Source organism: Adiantum capillus-veneris, chromosome 21 (genome assembly GCF_014529385.1).
Source record: "Adiantum capillus-veneris isolate H3 chromosome 21, ASM1452938v2, whole genome shotgun sequence".
In the NCBI taxonomy this organism is placed as follows: Eukaryota; Viridiplantae; Streptophyta; class Polypodiopsida; order Polypodiales; family Pteridaceae; genus Adiantum; species Adiantum capillus-veneris.
Window position 1 is genome coordinate 3,170,771 of NC_140951.1, and position 27,895 is coordinate 3,198,665.

General features: G+C 43.3%; 1 protein-coding gene and 1 pseudogene across 2 annotated transcripts in view; one reads left to right on the top strand and one right to left on the bottom strand.

Annotated features, from left to right (window-relative positions):
• LOC147430466 (nuclear pore complex protein) overlaps window positions 1-16,825 on the bottom strand; it is an 88,957-nt gene extending 72,132 nt beyond the window's left edge. Inside the window, exons 1-7 of one of the 2 annotated variants that reach the window (XM_086493093.1) lie at window positions 16,688-16,825; window positions 15,649-16,271; window positions 15,438-15,548; window positions 14,742-14,795; window positions 14,581-14,640; window positions 14,395-14,505; window positions 14,169-14,234 (exon numbers count right to left, since the gene is read on the bottom strand). In XM_086493093.1, coding sequence (XP_086349219.1) covers window positions 14,169-14,234; window positions 14,395-14,505; window positions 14,581-14,640; window positions 14,742-14,795; window positions 15,438-15,548; window positions 15,649-16,269 — 1,023 coding nt within the window. In that variant the 5' untranslated portion in view covers window positions 16,270-16,271; window positions 16,688-16,825. Of the gene's footprint in view, window positions 1-14,168; window positions 14,235-14,394; window positions 14,506-14,580; window positions 14,641-14,741; window positions 14,796-15,437; window positions 15,549-15,648; window positions 16,272-16,384; window positions 16,528-16,687 lie in introns of those variants that run through there. The other variant, XM_086493092.1, reaches the window with a different exon arrangement.
• Window positions 16,826-17,424: 599 nt separating this feature from the next.
• LOC147430467 (protein STICHEL-like 3) lies at window positions 17,425-20,973 on the top strand (annotated as a pseudogene).
• Window positions 20,974-27,895: the final 6,922 nt, after the last annotated feature.

Below are 27,895 nucleotides of genomic sequence, written 5' to 3' on the forward strand. Positions count from 1 at the left end.
GGACAGGGAACGGGGGACAGGGTTCAAATGGATTTTTAGTGTAAAAAGAGGACGGGACGGCAAGTGGGGACGGGAAGCCCAAAAAAGGGTGTCCCCTGTTACTATGCTTGGGGGTTAGAGATCTGGTACAGGCTTTGTGGCCGTTGGCCAAGTTCTCGGTGACACCTCCAGATTCGGCAAGATGTACACACATTGTGGTACACTTCTTTGCTGCTATGTATACATACATGAGGACTCCTAGACAAAGGAGGTTGCCCTGCGTACGGCACACTCTTCTTGGGCCTGGGCTAGACAGTCTTTGCAGTCACGCCAATCTCGGGGACACTCGTATGCGGATTATTCCCCTTCCAAGCCAGCCTCAAAGATAGCGCAGTTAGATGTTGTTGCAGCATCGGTTCTTTCTCATTCTCCATGAGGATTGTCTCATGGAACGTGCAGGGATTAGGTGGGAAATAGTTACAGCGTCAACAGGGTCGATTGCGTCAGGAGCTTTAGCGATGCCTTATAGGAGGAGAGATTGATCTTCTTAGGCTACAGGTCAATCTTCTTAGGCTACAGGAGCATCATCTTTGTGAGAGCCAAATTAGACGATGTGGTGAGCTTTTGCGTGGTCAATATGAGACATTTTGGTCAACTGCATTTTGTCACGTGACACATCCAACCCTATGTGTCCGTGGACAAGCTATAGCATGACCAAGGTTCAGTTCAGTCAAGTCAATCTAGAATAGGAAGCGATCTGGCAGTTTTGTGAGTCTGTTCGCAGACCGTGCATGACCAGTCACTTAGATTAGATGCATATCCTCCGGTTGCACACAGCATGATCATCAGCATTCCCATCAGAATCCATTAGGGGAATTTTCTAGAGCATTAAACCTATTTTCCCTTTTTTTGACATTTTTTACTTATTTATTAAGTGACTTTTGTTGGGAACTAGGTAGGGCAATTTTGCTAAGATAATACATAAGCAAACCAAAGCTATCACTTTCTGGCACATGAGGCAGCAGGAGCATTGCTCAATAGGCCACTTCTCAACAAGAACAAGAACCCCTCTTAGCAAGACAACCTCCCCTTCATGCTAGCGTTTTTCCCTCAGCCCCTTGGCGATTTTCAGCAGCATACCAACGTTTGGATCAACCCTTAGCTTGGCGATTTCAGCAGGTATTTCGGCCAGCAAAAGGGACAGCCATTAGCGTTTTTGAACCACAGCCATTGGCGTTTTTCAAGCAGCCCAACCAGCGTTTTTGAATCCAGCCAATCAGCGTTTTTGCATTACCAAACCTGCGTTCTCAGCAAGGCAAATACAGCAGTACAACAGCGTTTTGGAAGCAGCAAAGACAGCGTTTTTGGCACACAAAGACACAGTAGCAGATCAGTCCCGACTTGGTGCAACAGTACCAATTCGGAGCACTCATCTTGAGCAAAGTTCAACAATCACTTCCGCTGCACCTTACACATTTGGACCTGATGGTATCTAGGGAGGGGTATGTATGACTATTGCGGACTCTTCGCAGCGCTGATTTTATAGTCTTTACGGATCATTAGAGTTTATGCTACTTCTTGTCACAGAAGCAGCTTTCGGAAAAGCAAATGCGATGGGCTAACATCCTGTCACAATTTCACTTCCAGATTATCCATGTTCAAGGACAAAAGAATTTAGTGGTGGATGCATTGCCTCGGAAGCCCTTGATTCTGGCTATTTCTACAATTCATCATAGAAGCTTCGAGGATATGGTTGATCAGTACACCACGGATCCTGACTTTGCTGATATTTTTACCAGCATACAGAATGGGGAGACAGTTTCAGGCTATTTCCATGCGGGATGGCTATTTGATGCAGAACAAGATGTTGTGTGTTACACAACATTTGAGGGAAAAGGTTTTGACACAGTGCCATTGTCCACCTTTTACAGGCCACCGCGGCATAGTTACCACCTTGAAAGGTGTGGAGCATTACTTCTATTGGCGAAGGCCTAAGAAAAGATGTGGATCGCTTTGTTCGCAATTGTATGCCAAAAGGTCAAGTTTTGACAGGCATAAGGCACAAGGACTACTACAACCTTTACCCATTCCCAACCGCCCCTAAGAAAGCATTGCGATGGATTTCATCTTTGATCTCCCCAAGACTCAAAGTGGGCATGATGGCATTTTCGACAGTCATCAACAGATTCAGTAAGCAGGCTCACTGCTCTGTGGTGAAGAAGACAGTTAAGCCCGATCATTTGGCGAAACTGTTCGAATATATGGCATGTATGAGTCCATTGTTTCGGACAAAGATTTTCGGACAAAGATCCCCAATCTACTGGTTGTTTTGGACGGCAATCTGGGAGAACATTGACATGCGGTTGTAGTTCTCGTCCTCGTTCCACCCGAAGACAGATTGGCAATTTGACATAGCCAAATAAATGGTTTTGGATTGGTTGAAGTCTTATATTTCGAATCAGAAGACTTCATGGGAAAAGTATTTGCCCTTGGTGGAGTTTGCCATTTGAAGTATTTGAAGGTGCTAAGAAGGTTTCTAAATTTCTATGCACCAAAGACAAAGATTTGTTTAAAGCAGATTTTTGAAAAAGTCTAGAAGGCATGGAAAGCCATCTAGCAGTTCAGAGGAGGAGAGCTCATCCTCTTTTAACAATGACCAGATCAACAACAAAACCAAGGAGTTCAAGGAAGGGAGTCACGCCATCAGGTTTCAGACGTTTTTCAGGCTACCAGGACACCCATCGAGCCCTTGAGTTTGTACAGCAGTTTGACGTCACCTTCTCTGGAGAGCGGTTCTCAAAACATGCCAGAGAAAAAAGACGGAATCTTACTTAAAAGGAACGATGCAGGCATGGTGATCTACTATGTTCTTACGCAAAGAAACACATGCGACGTGGTTAAAATTCTTTTTTTTCACGTCAACTTGGATATTAGATGAATATGCAAGAGATGTCATCACGACTTGGCATCACTTGAAAATGATTGAGAAAGATACATTGGATGACTACTGCCAAAGGTTTTGGGATACTTGTTTGCCAGTGTCTTCGTTTCGGAACATCACTTTGAAAGACCAAATTGAGCGGTTTTGTTGTGGTTTGCTAAAGAGATTCAAGGCTATGCTTTAAACCAGAAGTCTGACTCCATTCAGAGACTTATGGGACATGGCTAAGCAACGAGTTGGAATGCATGTCGGCTCATTGACTTATGTGACGGATAGGATAGTATCCACCTCAAAAAGGCAACTAAATGTCTGCCAGTGAAGAGAATGAATCAAGGGAACCGGATGACAGCTCATCACACGATTCTAGAGAATCAGAGAATTCCGACTAACTAAGGGAACCAGATGCAAGTTCATCAAAGGATTCCATAGTCGGAGGAATCAAATGATAGTGCGTCTTAGGGTTCCGATGATTGACACTGACGTGCCAATGGATAGGGGAAGCAAAAGACGCTACCCGTAGGTTCCAAGGCACAAGGAAAGAAAAGAAAAGGGGAATCAGCTGGTAGATCAGAACATTCCCCAGACGCGGGATAAGATTTTTGAAGCAGATAAGTATGATCTAGATCTGAATACGGATTTTGCCAAGGTGCACAAGCCTCTTGAGAAGTCTTAAGCACGGCTTCAGAAGGTAGCCGACACGATTCGGCACGACTTGCAACTGCAGGAACATGATTTGTGTACTCTTCCGGTTTGAGAAGGCACGCCTTCGAAAATGAACGAAAGAATGAGATGATGATTTTGGAGCAAGGACAGCTTCCGAATGAACCTGCAGTGAAAGAGAGCAAGGAGATACTCGCTCAAGAACAGACATTGACTTTCCAAGACAGGAAAGAGAAAGGTAAAGTGAACGGTGAATCTTAGATAAGAACCATCGGGCATTGAATGCGAAATGAATGGAGGAGGACCTAGCAGATACTCCTCGGATACTGGAACTTTACCTTGATATTTTCGGTCTAAGCTTTGTCTATTCCGAAAGATCCCGGACATCAGCAGAGTTGAATTCTAGTGCAATGGGATTGCACAAGAGGGGAGTTACTCCACTCCTTTGTCACAGATTACCTAGATATGATTAAAGTCACTAATTTTCTTTTGAATTTCAGGGATACATAATGGCTGGTTGGTATTCTGTTGGATGACTTTATGAGAGAAGTACTTCGACATGGGATCCCCAAAATGATTTCTCGCACACGACATTGCTTGAGTCGAAAATCTCTATAGACATGATCGCAGTATGGGATTAGTTAATCCAACATCAGTGAGGTCCGGGATGGATCTAGATGCGATTACTAAATACGTTGTTGGTAGTCATGACTGATGACGTGGCAATTGTATAGACGCCCGCATTTCGCGTTGACATGCTGACGTGGCAGTTGTACGAATTTCCACAAATCACGGTGGCTGTTTTTTGGCAATTTTTGGAGCCAATTGCTTTTGGGACTCAACTACTTTTGAGTTTAAGCTTTTGGGACTCTGCTTTTAGCATCCCTTGTAATGTTTATAAGGACCCGTAGGGCTCTCACTCTGCAAAGCATCTGGATGCAGAGTCTAAGAGCAGAGGTCCCTTGGGAGTTGTACTTTGCAATGATTAATGAAAAATAAATACCGAAAGGGGCGCCAGACTTTGGGGCCAATACCTTTGGCCACGGAACTCCACCGAGCCATGTCGACTCTCTCTCTCTCTCATCGTCATATAGATCTTTAAGGTCTCTTGGGATAGTTTCCTACGACGTTAAAATTCTCTTCTTCTTCTTCTTCTTCTTCTTCTTCTCTCTCTCTCTCTCTCTCTCTCTCTCTCTCTCTCTCTCTCTCTCTCTCTCTCTCTCTCTCTCTCTCTCTCAAAGTTCAGTGAACAAGAGGTTTTTGTTCGTGTGTTGCTATTGATTTCTTGCTTGGAGTGTCCAAGCCGGTTACACAAATTCAACGCTCGCTTTTTTTAGAACGCCTTAGTTTTTATTATAAGTAGGTGGCCGCTCACTTTTTTTTAAAATGTGAACCTGGACAAAACTCAATTAAACTAAGTGAGCTGAAAATTGATGCTATACAGTCACATTCCAGGCAGTCTCCAGATGCACTTCTCAAGCACAAATGCAATGCAAACACAAATTCTTTGCGGGAAAGCATCTGCTTTCCCGAAAAACACTCAAAAATATTCCACTTTTTACAAAAAGCTTCTCACAATCCATCTTTATTCTTGTGCTTGTGTCTTTATGCGTATTTCTTTTTCCAGTTCGGGTTTCCTGCGAGACCGATGGAATATTCCCATTTTGATGCTCCCGTCACTCATCACGTGACGCATCAAGAATATCGTTTCTCGGTCTCTCCCACAACCGAACTAACGGTACAACCCCTTCGCGATGCTTAATGTCACCCATCATATGACACATCAGAGTTGTCCATTTTTTATGGCTTTTAATAATTCCAGTAGATCTATACTTCTTAAACTTATAGCTTAAGTCGACACAATTAAATATCCTAATTTCAATAAAAAGAAATTACTCAAAAAAATAAGAAGTAATCCGTTTAGCAACATCTCTCTGGTCTCTAAACAGTTGTCCTCAATTGTAGTGCTTGTACATATCCTTCCAGAATCTCAGGATAAGATGCTAATTCTTGCTCGGTGTCATGGGGACAGGCACCACGTGCCAACGGAAAAAAGAACACACTGAACAACTTTAAGCACTTCAATTAACAACTCAACTGAAAGAGATGCACGACACACGAGATGAGGAGTGGCCCCCAACCTTGGCGCTCCTTTCGGTATTTCTTTATATTGCTTGGACTCAATCCATTGCCACTACTCATCCTCTGCACCTCACGCGGAGCATGCCAAAGAATGAGCCCTTGGCTCATATTTAAAGGCCCTTGGCCTATGAAAAGCAGTTTACATGAAAAGCTATAAACTCAAAAGCATCTGGTCCAAAAGAAGATGCCCAAAAGCTGCCAGCACTAAAGCAGAAATCCGTGCAACTCTGCCACGTCAACAATTAGCGTAAAACACGAAAATTTGTACAAGTCTGCCACATCAGTACGTCAACTTCAAATCCGAAAATTCATATAGCTCTGTCAACGCAAAATCCGGGACTTCGTATCGTTGCCACGTCATCAACTCGCCGCGCAATTGAGTGTGTGTGTATGGGCTTGCTTTACTCTAATGTCTTTGGGTCACTTGGGCCCCATCGGACAAGGTCCCATAAGTTGGCAGGAACTTCTCTTTAAGAATAGGCCTCTCGGCATGACTTTGAAGTTGGTAAACCTTCTTATGCTGCTTATGCTTCTTCACTTAGGGTTTAGGCCCCTCGGCCGAAATCTGAAGGTTGGCTCCGTTCTTCAGTGACTTGACACGTCAACAGTTTGTGAAATCCCCCTTCTTGAAAGAAAGTAATCGTCTGTGATTGCAGCATATCTGCAAGACAACTCAAGTTAGCTCAAAAATTTCCAAGGGACAATCCAAAGGACAATCAGTTTCTCATTCCAAATTGGAGCTCTTGATTTCCTAGGTCGTTGGCTTCCCAAAAGAATCTCATCCAATAAGAAGTCTCATTCCAGATTGGAGCTCTTGATATCCTGGGTCGTTGGTTTCCCAGAAGTATCTCATCCAATAAGGAGTCTCATTCTAGATCGGAACTCTTGATATTCTGGGTCGTTGGCTTCCCAGAAGTATCTCATCCAATAAGAAATATTCAGTGATTGGCAAATCACAATGCAACACAAATGCTCACATATGCATGTTACGAGACATAGAAACATAAAGCCGCCTATGAACACTCCCCCCGCAAATAACCATCCAGGTCCGGGCCATGAGATGTTCAACGACTCCCTCATCACTCCTCTCGCATAACCTAAAAAAGTCCGGGCCGGGAGATGTAAGGTGCAGCGGAATGAATGTTTGAACTTTGCTCAAGATGAGTGCTCCAAACTGTGCTCAAGGTTCCTTTTACTTACGGTAGGGAGAGCCTTCCGTTCCTTTAGTGAGAGATGCAATGGACACAAACAAAGTGAATGGACACTGTGAATGGAAGTGCATGAGACTGAGAGATGCAATGGACACAAACAAAGTGAATGGACATTGTGAATGGAAGTGCATGAGACTGAGAGATAGAGAGAGAAGAGAATACGACACCAGAGACGTTGTAAAACCCTCCTCCAAGGGCCCCACTCTCTATGGTGAGAGCGGTCTACTTATGATTGCACAATCTCTACAATGCTTAGACTTGTCGACGACGATGAGGACGACGACGAGACGGGCTGAAATCTGGGCACGCTAAGGGCTGAAATCTGCAAATCTTTATTTGCTAAATTCTGACTCTATGTCGGTGACGATGTCGATGGCGACGATGCGACGACGACGCGCTGAAAACACAGATGCTGAAATCTGCATTTTCCGGGCTGAAACTGTAAACCTTGCGGAAACTGACCGTGCGGCGAGGAATTGCTGCGGGAAGGTGAGATCTGCGAGGTTCGGGGGTTGATCTGCGGTGTCTAAAGGCTGAAAACTGAAAACGCTGATGCTTCTTGGTGTTCTGTCGCGGTGAATCTGCAAAGCGCTGGGGGCTGATCTGCAAACCAAAAACGCTAGGGCTGAAAACTGTTATGTTGTCGCCGGATGTCCTGCAAATGCAAAACGCTAGGCTGATCTGCTGTGTCGTGATGACGCCGCGCTGATCTGCTATGCACAAATCGCCAAGGCTGGTCTTGTAGATGAAAAACGCTAGGGTTGTCCTGTTGATGCAGAAAATGCTAGGCCTCTTGGGTTCTACTGAGAAGTTGCCTGTTGAGCGAGTGCTCCTGCTACCTCTTCTGCCAAATAGTGCTAGCCTAGGTTTGCTTATATACAAACTTACTCAATTTCCCCTACCTACTTTCCAACAAAAGTCACTTAAAAATAATAAGTGAAAATGTCAAAAATAGGTAAAATAGGCTAAATGCACTGGAAAATTCCCCTGAAGGATTCTGATGGATTCTGATGGGAATGTTGATGATCATGTTGTGTGCAACCAGAGGATATGCATCTACACTAAGTGACTGGTCATGCACGGTCTGCGAACAGTCACAAAAGTGCCAAAACACTTCCTATTCTAGACTTGACTTGACTGACTGAACCCTGGTCATGTTGTAGCTTGTTCACGGACACATAGGGTTGGATGTGTCACGTGACAGGGAGATATAGAGACCTTTTACAACCAAACGCCCCCTAGACCACAGCCTGCATCGTTTGAAGGTGTTGAGAGTAACCATCGCTCAGACTTCTTAATACTCCCCCCGTAAATAACCACAAGGGTACGGGCCATGAGTAAAATTAACACTTTTCAAACATTCAATACTCCCCCCGCAAATAACCACAAGGGTCCGGGCCATGAGTATGTGCAAGCATCCTCACACATCATTTCTCACTACTCCACCAGGGAGTAAATCACCAATCATTGAAACCAGTATTAAGACCAGAAACAATTCAAATCGGCACCGAGACAGGTTCAAAGCAGATACCATCCATTTCAAACAAATTCCAAACAAGATCACCAAACATTCTCAAACAGAACTCAAAACTTAAGAAGCAATCTCGACATCAGTCGAGCTCGAAAAGACAACTGGCTTTCCATCCTGAAATCTGCACCAAGGTTGTAGCCGATTGCACCATGGTCCATAAGCTCTTGAATAGTCGAAACAAGCCTGGACAAGCAATGTTCCTGTGGCAGTGATGATAGCCCCAAGATATAGCAATCACACTGGGCCTCCAAGGTTATCAGCCCAAGAAGGGACACCTGGTGAGAGATGTCCAAAAATTTCAAGTCGTAATCTGCTAGGGTTTCCGTGTGGCAAGCATTTCAAGATACTCCACTCCGCCAGAAGCTGCCAAAAACCATATAATTTTGGGTAAAAAATTTCTTGAAAGCTTGCCATAATGCCAAGTCCTTGGAGTGTGCCGCTTGGTAGCTATAGACATCTACAACTGCATGGCACTGCCTCTAAGAAAAACAGTGGCTTGAAAAATCCTTGATCCTTCTCTTGCAAGTGATCTTTATGGCTTATGCCTTGTAAGACAAAGCCATGAAGATGGGAGCGCGCCCGATGGGGATGGAGAAACGGTGGGAGTGGCTAAATAAACTTAAGTCCGAGGTCATCTTGCTCTGTCTACTCTTTGGTAGAACCGGTATGCTTTCGGAAAAACACACGCCTGAAGCTTTGATACCACTGTCACAGGGACGAGCACCACGTGCCAACAGAAAAAAGAACAAACTCAACAACTTTAAGCACTTTGAATAACAACTAAGCTGAAAGAGTTGCACGACACACGAGACGGGGAGTGGCGGAGTTCCACCCCAGAGAGCACTTGCCCCAAACCTTGGCGTCCCTTTCGGTATTTCTTTATATTGCTTGGACTCACTGCATCGCCGGTACTTCATCCTCTGCACCTCACGCAGAGCATGCCAGAGAATGAGCCCTTGGCTCATATTTTAAGGCCCTTGGCCTATGAAAAGCAGTTTATATAAAAAGAAAAAGCGGAAATCCGTACAGCTCTGCCACGTCAGCAATCAGTGTAAAAAACAAAAATCTGTATACGTCTCCCACGTCAGCATGTCAACGTAAAATCCAGAAATTCGTACAGCTCTGTCAGCGCAAAATCCGGGACTCCGTACTACTGCCACGTCATCAACTCGCCACGCAATTGAGTGTGTGGGGGGGCTTGCTTTACTCTAATGTCTTTGGGTCACTAAGGCCCCATCGAACAGGGTCCCATAAGTTGGCGGGAATTTCTCTTTACGAATAGGCCTCTCGGCAAGACTTTGCAAGTTGGTAAAACTTCTTATGTTGCTTCTACTTCTTCACTTAGGGTTTAGGCCCCTCGGCCAGGATCTGAAGGTTGGCTTCGTTCTTCATCATGCAATTCATCTTTTCGCAATTCCTGAAACGCTATATCCAAGTGCTTCCAAAGTTCCTCCTCAGTCTTCGAGAAGACGAGTATGTCATCAAAGAAGAGTCCTGTAAAATCTTGGTGTGGACTGAAAATTCGATCCATCATTCGATTGAATGTGGCAAGAGCATTGGTCAAGCCGAAAGGCATTACCAAAAATTCATAAAGTCCAAAGGTTGTGTGGAAGGCAGTCTTATGGACATCCTCACGGGCTATGCGTATCTGCTGATGATACCCGCTCTTAAAATCAATGCGACTAAAGATGCTTGCACCCCTGCAACTTATCAAGAATATCATCAATCTAAGGAATTGGAAAGCTATTTTTGATAGTGATCTTGTTTAGGGATCGATAGTCTATGCACATTCAAAACGTGACGTCTTTCTTCTGCACCAGTTAGATGTAAGGCGAAGTACTTGGTCGTACTATACCTTTTTTCCAGAAGCTCGTTGACTTGCTTCAAAATTTCCTCTTGTTGAGCAAGACTTACCTTGTAAGGGGATTGGTATGGGGGAGAGCTACTGTGACGTGGCATAAACCTAGACACATGCAGACTAGACACACACACACACACACTCTCTCTCTTTGGGCTTGCAGCAGTCTAAAAAACGCGGAAATTCCCTGCAGTGCCACGTGGCAGCAACGTACGGATATCTCTGGATTTTGTGGGACTGATGACGTGGAAACAACGTACGGAATGGGGAGCTTTATTCTACGCAATAGCAAGCTGAATTCTACGCAAAAGAGAGAGAGGACTTTTGGGGGGAAAATTGCTTTAATTTTTTATTTGCTTTATTCCCAAGAGATAACTTGTGAGAGAAAGCTTTTGCTTTATTTTGAAAGCTTTTGATTTTCAGCTTTTGAAGCTTTTGGGGGCTCTGCTTTTTTAGCATCCCTTCGTACTCTTTAAATATGTGAACAGGCCCCTCATAACTCAGAGCATCTGGACGCAGAGTCTGAGTGTGAGCGCCTGCCCGCACTCTTGTACCTTGAACATAGATTAATACAAAAAGAAATACCGAAAGGGGCGCCAGTCTTTGGGGCCAATATCTCTAGGCACGAAACTCCGTCGGGCCAGTGTCAAATAAATTGTGAACTGTTTTGAAGTGGTTATTTGGTGCTGTCGTGGTAGATTCTTGACTTGGAGTGTCCAAGTCTGTTACAGTGGTATCAGAGCACAGCCGATTTCTCTTCTACGAGAAATACTTTTTTTTCCCCTTTTTTTTCCTTTTTTTTTCCACGGCACTTATGGCTTCAAGCAAAGATCAGTCGACTCCCTCTGCATCCGGAGATGCAGGAAGGGATCACAACGAAGATTCAGGTAAGGAGTACGGCCCGCCTCGGCCTACTTCGACGGAGCGTCGAGAGATGGAGCGTCAACGATTGATCGGCGACGCAACAAAGATGATGCTCAATTTTGTGGACCCAAAATTTGCAAAAAATATGAGCGAGACCTCTTTCGAGGAGGTGCACGCGCAATGGAGGCAAACCACAGAACCACCCAAGAAACCTCCTACCCGCAAGAAGTATACAGAGAAAGAATTAAAAGAGGTGGTTGATGCAAGAATTGATCAGCTTTTTGACGCGTAGAACAAATCGAAAAAGCACGGCAAAAAGCAGAAGAAAGGCACTGACTTCCCGGGATATTTGGGTCGTCAGTCTACATTTGAAAAGGCAAAGAAACAGAAGAAGCGTATTCGATTTGAAGGAGTACCCAGTTCTTCTTCTTCTTCTTCTAATAGCTCTTCTAGCTCTTTTGACTCGAGCGAAGAAGACAGAAAAGGCAAAAAGCGAAGCAAAAAGCAACGCTTCGGAAAGGGCAAGAAAAAGACAAAGAAGTCTAAATCTCGCCCTGTGAGTGATAGATCTACAGAGGACTCGTCTACAGAGAGTTCAGACTCTCATGACAGCTACTTTTATGCAAAGAAGACGAATTTTTATAAAGCCAACGAGTATGACTTTCTGGAAGACAAAAGCAAGAAAGTCCGAGAGTTCAAGGAAGGTGGACAATCAATTAAATTTGACACGTTTTCTGGTTATAGAGATGCTTCGAAGGCTTTGTCTTTTGTGCAGCACTCTAAGATTCAGAGAGTTGCCTCTTACTTTAAGAGGAATGCTCGAACTTGGTGGTCCACGCTTCTATTGAACCAGACTGCGCCAGTTAAATGGCTGATATTTAAAAGGCTTTTTTTTCTTCTTGGCTGACTCAAGAGTATGAACACGATATACGAACTGCTTGGAACCATCTACAAATGACCAAGAAGGATACAATGGACGCTTATTTGCGAGAGATTCTGGAGCTCTTTTCTACCCGTCTCTTCATTTAAGAAGATCTCATTCAAGGAACAGATTGAGCGGTTTACCTTGGGTCTATCTACAGAGATCCGAGATCACTGCTTAGAACAAAAGTCAGCTTCCATTCAGGAGTTGATGAGTCATGCGAAACGGGGTTTTGCCATTTCACTCTGGCAGTCTGACCTACCCCACAAAGGAGATCATGACGCAAAGAGCCGAACAGACTTCGAAAAATGAAAGAAGAAAAAGAAAGAGCAACCCAAAACAGAAAGAAAAGGATGCACGACCCAAGCTTACTCCTCAAGAGAGGGCTCTCTACATAAAGGAGGGGAAGTGCTTTGAATGCGGGGAAACTGGGCATCTCTGCGAAGTGCCCTAACAAGGCACCGAATGAACAGGATGATGAAAGGCCAGAAAGTTCTAAAGCAGCTGAGGGACGTGGCAAAAAAGGCAGATAAAAAACAGAATTGGTACCACATTGCGTGGGACCTGAACCGAATTAAATGAATGAAAGTACAAACTTTGCCGCTTTTAGGGCAAAGGGAAAGATCTGGAAGCTCTTTTGAAGGAGCCAAGGCCAACTGCTTGAATTGGCGGCTCGATTTGAAATTACGCCCGACAGGCAGAGGCCACAGGCGAAGGTAGTTCGAGTGGCACTCGGACGGGATGTTGCTATTACACCGATCATTGGCAAACTTCGTTTGCAATGACAGGGGTGTTTAGGGCATGAGGATTTCGACGAAATTTCCTTGGGAGATTGTGACGTCCTACTCGAAATCCCTTGGTACCACAAGAACAACGCCGTGGTTGACTACCGGGCCGAGAAAACGACTTTGACAAAAGAAGGGCTAAGAGATTGTACTTGATGAACTTCAGTTTCTTTATTCACTTTTTTGGGGGAGAGAACTGAACGATGAATGAAGGTCGAATATGTTTTGACATGAGCAAAGAACGCCAAGATTTTCTCCACACTCATGCCGATTGCTTTTTAGAGGGCCTACCAGGCGCCCGCTCGTCCTCTCGTCCTGAAGATCATACTATTGATCTGATAGTTGGAAGCACACCACCGAACCGGCCACCTTTGAAGGTTTGTACTTGATTTGGCATGAGATACTTGAGCCGCTTGCCGGTACCCTCTCACTTCTTAGGCTAATCCAGGATCTAGGTGGAAATTTGAACATATCTAACAAACTTCACTCCTCCTTTTAGAGTCACAAGGGACCCGGGGACGGAAGCCTTTATGGCAGGGACGAAACGGGATGGGGGGGATGGGACGACACATGCATCCCTCGCATGGGATGCAAAGGGGACGTCTCTTAGGACGCAGGTCCCAGTGACACAAGTGGATGGGATATGAACAAGAGGCACATCAGCAGCACATTCGAAATTTTAAATTTGAAATTCAAGCCATTTGTGACCATTTTGGTGTCCCCCTCATTTTATGCCCTTTCAAAACCAGCCCTTTCCTATTTAAGAGGCTCAAGGCCCCTCAAGTTCTCAACCCTCACGCCTCATTGCTTGCCCTTCCCTCTCTCCTTCTTTCCGAGTCAAAACTCGCTTTTTTTTGCAATCTTGTGCTCTCAGTGTTGTCTAGTATATGTCAAGTATTAAATTTGCAAAGAACAAGTGTTTTTTTAACACATGTCCCCTAGCCCCTCCCCCATCCCATGTTTTGCAACATCCCCATCCCCATCCCCGAGACCCGTCCCCGTCCCCATGTGACTCTGCCTCCTTTACCCTTTAAATCTTTCATGGACACACCTTGAAAGGGTCAAATTATAATGATTGTTCTCCAAGATGATAGTTGTATACAGATAACAAAGAGTTTTAACTCCCCGTAAATGCTACTTCACACAAAAAGAAATGACATGTAAAAAAATTTGTAGTGTATAGCAAAGGGTAATCCTTGTAATCTCCAAACATGCAAATGGTAATCCTTGTAAAGGGTACTTCGTGATTTGAACCAATGCTTCTTCAAAACTTACCGATTTAACATTTGCTTCAGTTGCTTGAAGTCTTTGGACATCTGCAGCTAAAGCCTCATCCTGCATCTGTTTTTGTATCAAAATTAACTTGACATTTTCATGTAGAAGAAACACTGGAATGAGAAGTCTTTATATCAACGTAATGAGAAGATATAATATTTAAAACCAGAGATGTGTGCCTTAATTATGGAGCTATTAGGCACTTCGAAGGTATTAAAACAAATACCTTTAAACGCCTGGATAAATCTTTGAAACCTTGAACCAGCTCAGGCCACAACCTCTCCCTATCAACGCTATCCATACCTTCCAATTTGTTCATTGCCTCTGCCCACATGATCTGCCAAGCCATTTCTCATTCAGCCAGTTAGGTCCTCCAAGAATAACTCCTATCACCTTAAAAACATGACCTTACATCAGAAATACCAAGAGGCTTGACACGCATGGATGGGTCTGTCACACTAAGCAGTAAGTGCTGCAAGGATATACAAAAAAAAAAATGCTACATAAGACTCTTTAGGGTTCAATTGGAAATACATGCTCAAGAAGAATAAGCTTGACTAGTCAATTTCAGACCCTGAAGGCATATCTTGGGTTTCCAAGGTCATCTTTGTACGCATCAATGATAACCTGCATTGCAATCATAATTCAGACACGGCTTGCAAAGATCTAACTTTAGATCAATCACTGTGTAGAAAAGAGATAAATTCAACCCTTGAATACAAACAACAAGCCTTCCATAACTTGTCTCAGATATTTTGTTGAATAATTAAACATAAAGCTTTGAATAAAAAAACAAACCAGTTCTGCAATTTCAAGTAAAACAGATTAACTATCAATGATTTGATCTCTGCTCAATTGAGAACGTTAGGAGAGGCCTTATAATTGTGCTTAGCACGTCAATTTTCACCAAACAAGGTATAGATGCGTCCTGCTTGTCTCTTTACACATTCTCTGTCATTATTCACTGGGGAGGCATTGTACACAGAGCATTTTATGGATGCCCTCTTGTAAGTTGTAGCACCATGAAAGTTAAGCAAAATGGAATGCATCCCATCTCAAAGAATAACCACAGCAGCATGTTTGAAAGACACAACCCGTTGTGAGGACAGCTTCATTAAGGATCGAAGGATGCAAGATTGGGTGTAAAATATATCGAGCATAAGAATAGTTCAGCAAATGTCTTGTCAAACAGCTTTATTGTTTCAAATTTTTCGACCTTATCTCCTTAACTCTGGGTATCAGCTTCTCTCATGAAAAGTATATGCATACCTGCAATTCCCGATCAGGGAGTGGTATGGACAATGGAGCCATAGGTGCCATCTGCGTTGTCAGCTGACCATTTTGCCAATAAGCTTGCGGTGTAGTCGTTAGCAACGATGGCTGCCCTTAACAAGGACCACGTAATTCACTAATCAGATAACATATAACTCCTTGTTCCAGAAACTGTGTCAGACACTTAGCAGAAAGTAGATGTGCATACCTGAGTTTGACCAAAAGGTGGAGCTGAAGGTGTTGGTGTACTTCCAAACAAATTAGAACCAAAGGCAGGCTGAGCAGAAGTTCCACCAAAGGCAGAAGCTGGTCCGGAGCCAAAAAGAGAGGGCGTTGAAGTTGCCCCAAAGGCAGGGATAGCACTCCCTCCAAACAAGGGTGTTGAACTTGCTCCAAAGGTGGCCGGAGTCGCTGAAGGGAAGATCGAGGGTGCTGCGCTTGCACCGAATGAACTGCCCCCAAACAAAGAAGGTGTGGGTGTGCCAAAAGCCGTAGTTGTGCTAGCTCCGAAGAGGGAGGGCGATGATGTAGCTCCAAAAGTAGGGGTTGTGCTAGCTCCAAAGATGGAAGGTGATGAGCTTGCACCAAAAGCAGGACTAGTGCTAGCTCCAAATAATGATGGAGTTGCGCTAGCACCAAATGCAGGGGTTGAGCTACCTCCAAAGAGTGGAGTCGAGCTGGCTCCAAAGGCAGGAGTCGTTGGCGCCCCAAATGGAGAGGACCCAAATGCAGGGGTTGAGCTACCTCCAAATCCAGGAGTTGTGGACGTGCCAAAGAGCGATGTGCTCGAAGCTGACCCAAACGTGGGAGTTGTGCCTACTCCAAACATAGCTGAATGTGTAGACAGTATGTTATTGATGTAAAATTTTGCTGGAACCCAAGACAAAAACATCTAGAATGTGCATTAGTCACAGATATTGAAGTCCCAAAACACACATCCAAACCTTCAACACTTGCTAGTTTTTGCTCTGTGTGCTCACACTGCATGTATTGTCATGCTCGCTTGGGTACAACAGGTACATGAGAGCCTATGTAGTGTAGAACATAGGCATCCATCACCCCCACTCCCTTTCCCAGAAAAAAAAAGGGTAGCAAGAACGAGCCATGCAAGGATGCAAGAGTGTAGATATAGAGAGCGCATTACAGAGACCCACGAAAAGAAAGAGAAAACCAGAAGGGGGGGGGGGGGGGGGGGGGGGGTTGTGTGTGTGTGTAACGACTAGGAAACGATTGAAGAGCAGTGTTACCTGACAACAAGGTAATTCAGTCGTTCATCAGGGATCGCGTATTCGCGCCAGGAAGAGGAGAGATTCGAACTCGATGAAATACCGTGAATATAATAGACCACCTTTTTTATGACCAATCAGCAGGAAATTAAGAGTGTCCAGCCATACTAATTTTTTGTTTTCCCTTACTTTGAGCCTAGAATGAGCCACTTGGCGCAACCTCTTTATCCCTCGTCCTAATCGAACGCCTTCACAGCCGTTGATCCTTGGTCCTAATCGGACGCTTCAAATCAACAGCGCTTGCTTTTTTTTTTTAGATATTATCTATCGTCATCGACCTGCAGCACGATCAGAACCTCCACCTAGATACGCTTTTTGACACGGAGAAGGGCGATGATAGTTCAACAAAGGATGGGGGTACTGCCGCATAGCCTTGGCAGACCAAGATCTATCCAAAGCAGTCAGCAAGCGTTGTTGTTATGCCCGTAGGAAGGTTGCACGCTGTCCTGGACATGCCAAGGCTGACGTGAACTGGAAGAGGATGTGCTTGCCTATGAAAGTCATAAAGAAATCCAGATGGTTCACTTACGAGAGCTACAATGACACAAGCTACTTTAGCCAAAAAGAATAGAATTGCAAGAGCGGCCAAGGACCATGCTTGATTCCATCCCAACGGATCTGAATAGTCTGTGGGAAGATCTCTAGCCAGAAACAAGAGAGCAGCATCTCACTCAAGAACTTCGTGGTGTAAGACAGTAATGGACATTTCGAATAGACAAGCATGCCTCCTCTGCAATGAAATTGCAAGGTTCGTTATCTACATCCAAACGTCCATTTGAGCATCAACATTTTTTTTGCAACTCTGGGACAAGATAGCTCTCAGTGTTCTAGCCAAATGCGAAGGGAAGTCCATTCTTGAAGGCAAGACAACTCAAGCACAAGCGAGTCTTTTTCAGCGACGACAGATGTTTCCAAGATTTCTTTGGAGAGTCTTCCATTGCTGGAACCCAATTCGACTATTGTAAGAGTCAAACAGAATGGGAAGGAGCAAGAGGCAAATGGGGCGAGCTATACGGAGCACGTATGCCCGATGTTAATGAGAGGGAATGGAAAGCTTGTAGTGATTGCAAGCGCGCATCGTAGTTTGAATAAGAAATGCATGCCCAAAGCATTCCATGACATTGTGGGGCAGAATCTAGCCACACAAGCTCTTTGTAATGCCTTATCAAGAGATAAAATTACACCCATGTACATTTTCTATGGTCCACACGGAACAAGGAAAACCTCTTGCACTCAAATTTTTGCAGCAACATTGAATTGCCTTTCGGTAGAGTGGTAGATACCATGTGGTACTTCATTAGAATGTGATTTTGGAACGTATTCTAAAGTTAAAGAATACAATGTAGAGGGCAAGAATGGTGCTCGAGGAGTCAAGAAGTTGATGCATGATGTCATTTGGTCTTCATCAGAGTGTATGTCATCAATGAATGCCGTACTCTAACAAGTCAGTCTTGGGATGCATTTCTGAAAGTTTTCAATGAAGCATCCAGAAACATCGTCTTTATTCTATCGACCAATAGTTTGGAGTATATTCCCCATGAAGTTGCATCTAGATATCAAAAGTTCCTCTTCTCAAAGATCAAGGAAAACGAGATTGTTAGAAAATTGCAATCAATTGCCATAAGAAAACTATGGAAGCGGACATAGTAGCAATCAGCCTGATTGCATCTACATGTGATGATTCACTTCTTGATGCAGAAATGATGCTTGATCAATTAAGCCTTGTCATAATAATCAATATCTAATTCTCCTAAATGATTTTCTCATATTAAACTGATCATTTAATGTGGGGAAGTGCCAGGGGAGAAAAAGCTAGAATATTGGTTAAGCTAGCAGACCGGCCATAGTAGGGATCCAAAGGAGGGAAAATAGGGATCCAAAGGGGGGGCCATCTGCAAAAGAGCCATGTGCAACAATGGGCTAAAAAGACCCTAAGGTTCAGCCCATTAAGACTTCCAAAATGCTAAGGTTCCAAAATTCAAAGGTTGTGTCCAAAGGTCAACCCTAGGGAAAATTGGATGCTTTGTGTGTGCCCTAAAAGTCTTTGCACATCCCTACATGGGAGGGGGCGAGCCCTAAAGGTAGGGGATGAGACAGAAAGCCACTAAGACCCTAAGGTTCAGCCCATTAAGACTTCCAAAATGCTAAGGTTCCAAAATTCAAAGGTTGTGTCCAAAGGTCAACCCTAGGGAAAATTGGATGCTTTGTGTGTGCCCTAAAAGTCTTTGCACATCCCTACATGGGAGGGGGCGAGCCCTAAAGGTAGGGGATGAGAGAGAAAGCCACACACACACACAGGCTCCCTTTACACAAAGGGAATGAGGGACACATGTCAGCTCCCTAGGCCAGATGCCCACAAGGTGTGCCCAATTTCTATTGGAAGTGGACCAATGAGAATTAAGCTAGAGTAAATCTAGTTTAATTAATTTAAAAACATTTAATAAAAGAAACCAATGAGAATTAAGTCTCCTAGAAGACTATTGGGCAGTCTCCCAAGGGGTCCAATGAGCATTCAGGAGCCCCATGAGTTGCCTGATTCCTATTGGCCAGGAGGCAAAGGGGTCCAATGAGAGTTTAGTTTAATTATTTAATTACCTAAAGCTCTCACAAAAGGGGAAAGGGGGACACATGTCAGAAGGCTATCACTTATGCTGCTTAATTGTAGTTGGCTTGACTTGGGGAGGGCCAATGAGGCTTCAACAAGAGCAATTAGCAAGAGGGCTCGCCCAAGAGAGAGAGGGGGCTGAGTTTTGCAAGGCATTATCACACACACACTCACACAAGCTCATGTGTGAAGAAAGAGAAGACTATCTCTTCCCAAGCTTTAATGGAGAACTCATCACCTACTCCAAGCTTGTGAGATAGAAGCCTACATCAACACTCTCTTGGCATGTGGATGCAAATCCAACCAAGAGCCAAGCTTCAATGCATGCATGCTCATCTCCTCTACCAAGCTAATTACTAAGCTAAGCTATGCTACATATGAGTGATTATGTGAGGAGATGTACATCTCTCTCGTAAGATACTCCTTCTTCCTCTTAATCTACTCTCATACCCTGCTAGCTCTCACCATCTTCAGGGTGTGTGAGGTCTTGGGTCTGAGAACGGGGATAATTCAAGTTGTGTTTGTTAAGTGTTTTGCTTAGTGCATGAAGTTTCCATCTTCATTGCACTAGCTAGTCTTGAAGGAACACAAAGAATTGTATTGTACAATGTCTCTCTTGATGGGAGAAACCATAATACAAAGCCTTTTGGAGGGGGGACCGGCTCCATGAAAATCTGGTCCTCAACTGTTGTTAATAGCTTAATTGCTCTCTCTTTTGAAAGTATTGTCGATGCTATCTAACTAGGTGTTATGCTTTTTGTTGCTCTCTCCACCCAAGCACTCTTGTAATTCTCATTAGGAATCTATTCTAATGAAATGCCCACTATGTTCATGCTAATTTCCGCTACAATAAGTTATTAGGCCATTAAATGTTACAAGCCTTCTGGGACAAAACATATCAATAACTTTAGTCCAAGAGCTAGTATGTTCTCTACACCAACCTCTGTCTTTTGTTGGTAACTACATCAGAACCATTGTATGTCTCGTAAATAATTATGAGACAGAAAATGAATGAGTTGGAAACTATGAATGTTGACATGGACATTGCTAACAATTGTTATTCATGTCTCGCAGATGGGGTTGATTCCCAACAATAAGCTGGTAGATTTACTGGACTTTTATTTGTTCGTTGATACCGTCAACATTGTCGGTAGCTTGAAGGAGTTGATGGTGTCTGGAGCTGAGCCACTAAATCTCATGTCACAACGAGCTTCTTTGATAACAAGCGCACTCGCCGGTGGCTTTCTGATTCCCATCAAAATGAAAAGGGGCAATTTCTTCCGATAAGAATGTGATTATCATCTTCCTTCTGTTTCAACAGATGATGCTAAAGTATTAGATAGGTGCGTGAAAATTAATCAATGCAATCTACACAACGTATTCCATTTTTAAATTCAAGGTGTTTGGCTATAAAGTATGTCAACAAAGCAAACCAGCAGTTTGCAAACCTGGGTATGATCCAACTATTGCCACAAGTCTCAAACTATTGGTAGGCTCTAACTATACAAATGTTTCTTTGCAGAAGTCCATTGTCTTTGCCATGTCTTCTGGGGTTATGCCTGGATTTGGGCAATATAAAGTCATAGCAAAGGATTTTAACAAGATTACAAAGCACACGTTAAAGGGAAACATTGTTCAATAAGATAGTCATAGATAATGGTGCTAAAATAGGTCTTGAATGCATGTAATACAACAAATTCAGATGTAGCAAACCCCTTTGTGCCTCGACAATGAATAGCTCTTCCTGAGTCATTTGCAGTTAAGCTCTCTAAAAAGCATCATGGTCTACTTTGATATCTAAACAAATGTCAACGTAACCTAGAATTAGATACCACACTAATACAAACATCCTTTCCTTTCATGGTTATGTTATTGCTTAGTTCTTTGGCTCTTCAGTGGGGGGGGGGGGGGGGGGGGGGGGATTTCTTTGTTGCAATACCCAACCCTCCTCGAAGCTCAGCTGCTTGCACTCATCCACCTGGTTGCCTGATGAGCATGTACCTTGCCCACATCTACTCCTGCCTCCAAAGGGGCCATGCCTACACGACACGATACATGTTTACTTGGTGAGCCCAAAGGATATCGAACTAGATGTGGTGTCGAAGGGGAGCAGGTCGGGTGATGATTGCCTTTTTACTTCCACACCTTAATTATCCTCCAAAGGGGCCATGCTCGTGAGACACAATGGAGAAAATGAGAATCTTCCAATTCTTAGTGAAGATTTTAGGGCTTTTACTGGTTTTTACACTAAAATCCTCAAAATTTAGTTAGTTTCCATTAAAGAGGCCCTCCCATCTAGCCATAAATTTATCCTTGAAAACTACACTAAAGGATGGTTTTGTATCAGCAATGCTCCTCAATACATGTTCTCACAAGAAAGCTTGTCCATATTAAAGGCCTCTTGTCGGCTCAAAGCCCTTGGGGCCCCGATAAGCGAATTCAACTAAAGGTCTCGAACGGACGCAACGGGTCTCGAGATAGCCTCAAGTATAGAGACCCGTAACACTCACCCATCCCTCAACAAAGCTCACTTTCCTCATGTAACATTTAATGGCCTAGTAACTTGTGTGTAGCTTAAAATAGCATTAACATAGTGAGCATTTCATTAGAATAGATTCCTAATGAGCATAGCAAGAGTGCTTGGATGGAGAGAGCAACAAAAAACATAACGCCTAGTTAGATAGGCATGAACAATACTTCAAAAAGAGAGAGAAATTAAGCTATTGAAAATAGTTGAGGACCGGATTTACACGGAGCCGGTCCCCCCTCCAAAAAGGCTTTGTATTATATAGGTTTCCCCCATCAAGGGAGACATTTTACAATACAATACTTTATGTTCATTCAATATCTTGCTGGTGCAATGAAGATGGAAGCTTCGAGCACCATGCACACACTTATAAAACACAACATCAATTCCCTCACGGTCTTAGACCCAAGACCTCACACACCTTCGAAGATGGTGAGAGCTAGCGGGGTATGAGAGTAGATTGAAAGGAAGAAGGAGTAGTCTTATGAGAAATAAGTATATCTCCTCACATAATCACTCATAAAAGCTTAGCATAGCTTAGTAATTAGCATGGTAGAGGAGATGAGCATGCATTGGAGCTTGGCTCTTGGTTGGATTTGCATCACAAAGCCAAGAGTTGTTGGTGTAGGCCTCCCTTCTCACAAGCTTGGAGTAGATGATGAGCTTTCCATTAAAGCTTGAGAAGGAGAGTGCGTCTTCTTTGCTTCACACATGAGATTGTGTGAGTGTGTGTGTGATAATGACTTGGCAAAATCAGCCCCCTCTCTCTCTTGGTCAAACCCTCTTGCTTTTTACTCACGCTGACACCCCATTAGGCCTGCAAAGCTTAGCCAATGATAATTAAGAAGCATAAGTGCTAGCCTTGTGACATGTGTCCCCCTTTCCCCTTTTTGTGAGAGCTTCAGGTAATTAATTAATGCAATTAAACTCTCATTGGACCCCTTGGTCTTTTGGTCAATAGGAATCAGGCAAGCCATTGGGCTGCTGAATGCTCATTGGACCCCTTGGGAGACTGTCCAATATCTTCTAGAGAGCTTAATTCTCATTGGTTCTTTTATCAAGGGTTTTGAAATGAATTAAACTAAATGTACTCTAGCCTAATTCTCATTGGTCCACCTCTATGGCCATCCAATAGGAATTGAATGCATCTTGGGGGCAACTGGGCTAGGGAGCTGACATGTGTCCCCTATTTCCTTTGTGTAAAGGGCTTGCAAGAGTGTGGGTGTGTGTTTCTCTCTCATCCCCTACAACAGGGCTCGCCCCCTCCCATCTAGGGATTTGCAAATACGTTTTTAGTCTTCTCAAAGGCATCCAATTTCCCTAAGGTTTGACCATTGGACTTTACATTGAATTTTTGGAACCTTAGCATTTTGGAAGTCTTAATGGGCTGAACCTTAGGGTCTTTGAAGCCCATTGTTGCACATTGATCTTTTGCAGATGGCCCCCCCTTTGGATCCCTATTTGCCCTCCTTAGGATCCTTATTGTGACCGGTCTGCCAGCCTAACCAATATTCTAGCTTTTTCTCCCCTGGTACTTCCCCATATTAAATGACTAGTTTAACATGAGGAAATCATTTAGGAGAATTAGATATTAGTTATTATGACATTACCTCTCTCTGGAAATCATGGTCATCCTCGACTATGGGGTAGAGAAGATAAAGCCTAGTCATTAGTCCTTGTTCTAGCGGGTAGAGGATCCCTATCTTACCCTACAACATCGTTCCAGAATGGATGACTAGTCCATTTGGTACTTGAGAGCCTAAGCTGCGAGAAGCATGTCTGCGCATTAGTCTTATCAATCTTCCATAGTAGAGTGACAGGCTCTACTTGGTGTTTGGAAGACGTCGTCTCTGCGAATTGATCCTAAGCATGCATACTACTTAACATTTAAAAAGAGAGTCTTATAAGGCAAAAACTTTGTTCATTTTAAACATTTGTACATTTGCTTACTCTAGGGAAGCATTGTAAGCATTGACAAGTTTTAGGTTATCCTATAATTTTATGCCTTGCACTTATCTAGCATCTTCAAAAGGATAGTTCTTAAACTTAATAAGATACCGTTAGATAATCTTACCGCCTCTTAATACCTTGTCTTCATGTCGGAGGATGGACTCGGGCTGCAACACTTCTTCTTGGTCCTCGATCTCCGGTGGGTCTTCAATAGTTGGTTCGTGAGGTGGCTCTCCTTTGTAAGGCTTTAGTAGGCTCACATGGAAAGCATTGTGTATGAGCCAATGACCGGGCAACTTGAGTTGATAGGCTATCTCATTGATTGGTCGAAGAATCTAGAAGGGTCCATAGTACCTTTTTGCTAACTTAGCATAGTACTTTCGGTGTCCCATAGGATTCTTGCCCGTCGTGTGCCTTAATCGAGCCTTGGGAAACTTAAGCAAGACCCAATAATTTTCTTTAAAGGCTTGGGCTCTTCTGTGCTTATCAGCAACAACCTTTTGCCTTTGCTGTGAGATAGAGATAGCATCCTTAATCTTTTGAAAAGATTCTTGTAGGTCTTGGCTATACTCATCTGCACGAAGATCTTCCCGTGTACCTTAAGTAGGAAGAGACTTTTAGATCTTCCCTCAATCACCTTGAAAGGTGCTTTTCCCGTGGAGATATGTACAATATTATTGTAGGCATACTCCACTATGGGTAAGTACTTCTCCCATTGGGACCTTTGATCTACTTCCGTTACGTAGGTTTTTCGTAGATCAAGAATTGTTAGGTTAGCTATTTCACTTTGGCCATCCGTTTGCGGGTGATAGGCTGAAGAAAAGTTTAGCCTTGTCCCTAAATTCTCAAAGAAACCCTTCCAAAAATTACTGGTCATTCTAGGATCTGTATCCGACACTATGGACATCAGCAAGCCATGGTACTTGAACATTTGTGATATGAAGAGGGTTGCCATTTGATGGGCTTTGATAGTCTTTTTGACAGGTATAAAATGAGCTTGTTTGTTGAACCTTTCTACTATCGTCCATATTCCCGTATTCCCATGGATAGACTTAGGCCATCCAAAGATAGAATCCATGGATATGCTCTCCCATGGTGAATTAGGGATTGGCAAAGGTTGAAGCAATCCAGGTTGCTTCCTTCTATCAAACTTTGTCTGTTGGCATACCACACATTTAAAAACATGCTCTTTTATGTTTGCTTTCATGGCAGGCCAATAGAAATATGTTTCAATCCCTTTTAGGGTAGACTGAATCCCTCTATAACCCGCATAAGGAGGAGCATGAGATTCATACATTACTTTCTCACGTAGTGAGTTAGTAATGCATAGTCTATTGCCATAGAGAAGATAACCATCTTGTAATGTAAATGGTTCCTCTTTCTTCCCTAATGCAAGGGCTGAAATCACATCTCTAAAATTGCGATCAATAGCATACTCATCTATCATAGAAGATAGGTCATTGTGAGTTGCTATGGAAACCGCATTCACTCTCAGTCATCTTGAGAGTGCATCGGGTACTTGATTATGCTTACGAGCAATGTGAGCAATATGAAAATGGAATTGCGAAAGGAAATTTGCCCACCTCATTTGTTGGTCAGAGAGTTTGGTCTGCGTCATGAAGTACTTAAGGCTTTGGTGACCCGTTTGCAGATGAAAGGAGTCCCCAATAAATAGTGCTTCCATGAGTCTAGAGCATGTAGAATTGCTAAGAATTCCTTCTCATATATACCTAGAACTTGCTCAATAGGGTCAAGCCTTCGACTTTCATAGGCTATGGCGTGCCCTTCTTGGAGCAAAACAGGTCCAAGGCAATCACCACAAGCATCACATTGGACCTCAAATGGCTTTGAGAGATCCGGCAGTGTAAGCACAGGTTGAGGGATAAGCTTCTCTTTAAGCTTTTTGAAAGCATTGCTCTCCTTGGCGGACCATATATACCTAATGTTTTTCTTTGCTAGGTCATCTAATGGTCCCACGATTTGTGATAACTTTTCTATGAAGCGTCTACAGTATGCACACATACCTATAAAGCTTCTTAGTTCATGCAGATTCCTTGGATTAGGCCATCCTTTTATTACCTCTAACTTTGATGGATCCATTTGGATGCCATCTTGAGAGATAATGTGACCTAAATACTGAATCTCTTGTAAGAAAAAATCACTTTTCTTTCGATTAATATAAAGTTTATTCTCTTGTAAAACTTGAAATATTACCTGGAGGTGTTGCTTGTGTTCGTCTAATGAATTAGAGTAGATGATTATATCATCAAAGAAAACTCTAGTACTATCCATCAAGGGGTTGAATGTGGTTGGGGCATTGGTCAAACCAAAGGCATGACAATGTATTCATAAAGACCAAACTTAGTGCGAAATGCGGTCTTTACAATGTCTTGATCAACTATCCTTATTTGATGGTAGCCACTTTTTAGGTGAATTCTACTGAAGTAGGTCGACCCTTGTAGCTTATCAAATAGGTCTCCTACCCGTGGAACCGGAAACCTATTTTTGATAGTGATCCTATTTAGTGCTCTATAATCGACACACATATGATATGTGCCATCTTTCTTTTGCACTAATAGCACGAGTGAACAAAATGGAGATGAGCTAGGCCTAACCATGCCCTTCTGAAATAACTCATGCACTTGCCGCATAATCTCCTCTTGTTGAGCTTGAGAAACTCAATAAGGAGGTTTATTAGGCAGTGAACTTCCTGGAAGAAGTTCAATTACATGGTAGTTCACAAGGGATGTCGTCAATAAAAACATCTTGAAATCCCTTGAGAAAATTGGATAACTCTAATTCCTTCTGATTGTTTATATTTTCTTTTGCTAAAGCATTAGGTTCATTTTGAGAATCTTTGACAAAAATCATGTACATGGAAATAGAGCTCTTTAATGACTTATTGAAAGCTTGTGTATGTACAATGGGTATGGTGTTACCCAACTCTTTGGCATCTATGTACATATCTTTTTCCCTGAACCTAAAATAGATTTTCCTTTCATGGAATTTAACATTGGCAGCTATGCAATCAAACCATGGTGCCCCTAGGATTACATCCTTGTGCTTGAGAGGAGAGATAAAGAAGTCCTCTTTGTCCACATAGCTTTGGACATGGAGCCTCAATTTCCCGATTAAGGGAGTGACTGAAGCTTCTTGCCCCTTGAAAGCACCATCAGCGGGTAGGACATCTCCCATCTCATAGGCTTGGATGCCTAGCTTGGTGGCCAACTCTGTGGATATGAAATTGTGAGTAGAAGCAGGGTCAAAGAGAATAAAAGCATCATGTTCTCTTACCTTTGCCCAAGCATGGCATAAAAGAGATCCTTTCTGGTGAGCTTCCTCTTCTTGGATTTCAACCAAGGTAGTTCTAGGAGGCTCATGGCGGGTGTTCTTTTAGGGGCAAGCACGGTACGCATGCGCTTGCTCGTTGCATTTGAAACAACGGTTATCCTTGTGATAATACTCAAGCTCTTCAAGAGAGAGTTTGTTTTTGTGTAAACCCCCTTCTCCTTAGCTTTGTTGTTATTGGAATTGCCCTTAGGAGACTTTTGGATATTGTCCTTTCCCTTAGGCTCATTGTTACGGTCCTTGTTCTCCGTGGGCTTAAGATTTCTCTTAGCCCCTGTTTGGAAATTGATTTGTGAAGCCACCATGGTATGGTTTATGACTGTAGATATGGTGCGTGGCCTTTGGGAGTTGACATACTCCACCATATCTTCAGTTAGAACCGCAAAAAATTGTTGTTTTTGCTCTCCAAAATCCATCTTTTTGAAGACAATGGCTTTGAGATGTAAGTCCCAAAACTTGTCTACATATTTGTGAATGGATTTGTAGGGAGAGAGCTTCAAGCTTCGCCATTCGGTGAGTACTTTGTCTTTAGCATTGGTAGCCAAAAACTGCTTCATGATGGAAGCTCTTAAAGCTTTCCATGTTTGTGGAGCTTCACCGTTTGCTCATAGGCTAGACCACTATTGCCTGGCGGACTTTCAAAAATGCATAGCTAAATGGCGTAGCTTAGAGGACTCCGTGAAGCCGTCATCTCCAAACGCCGCATTGAATTGTTGGATAAAGGCCAAAACTTTGTCGT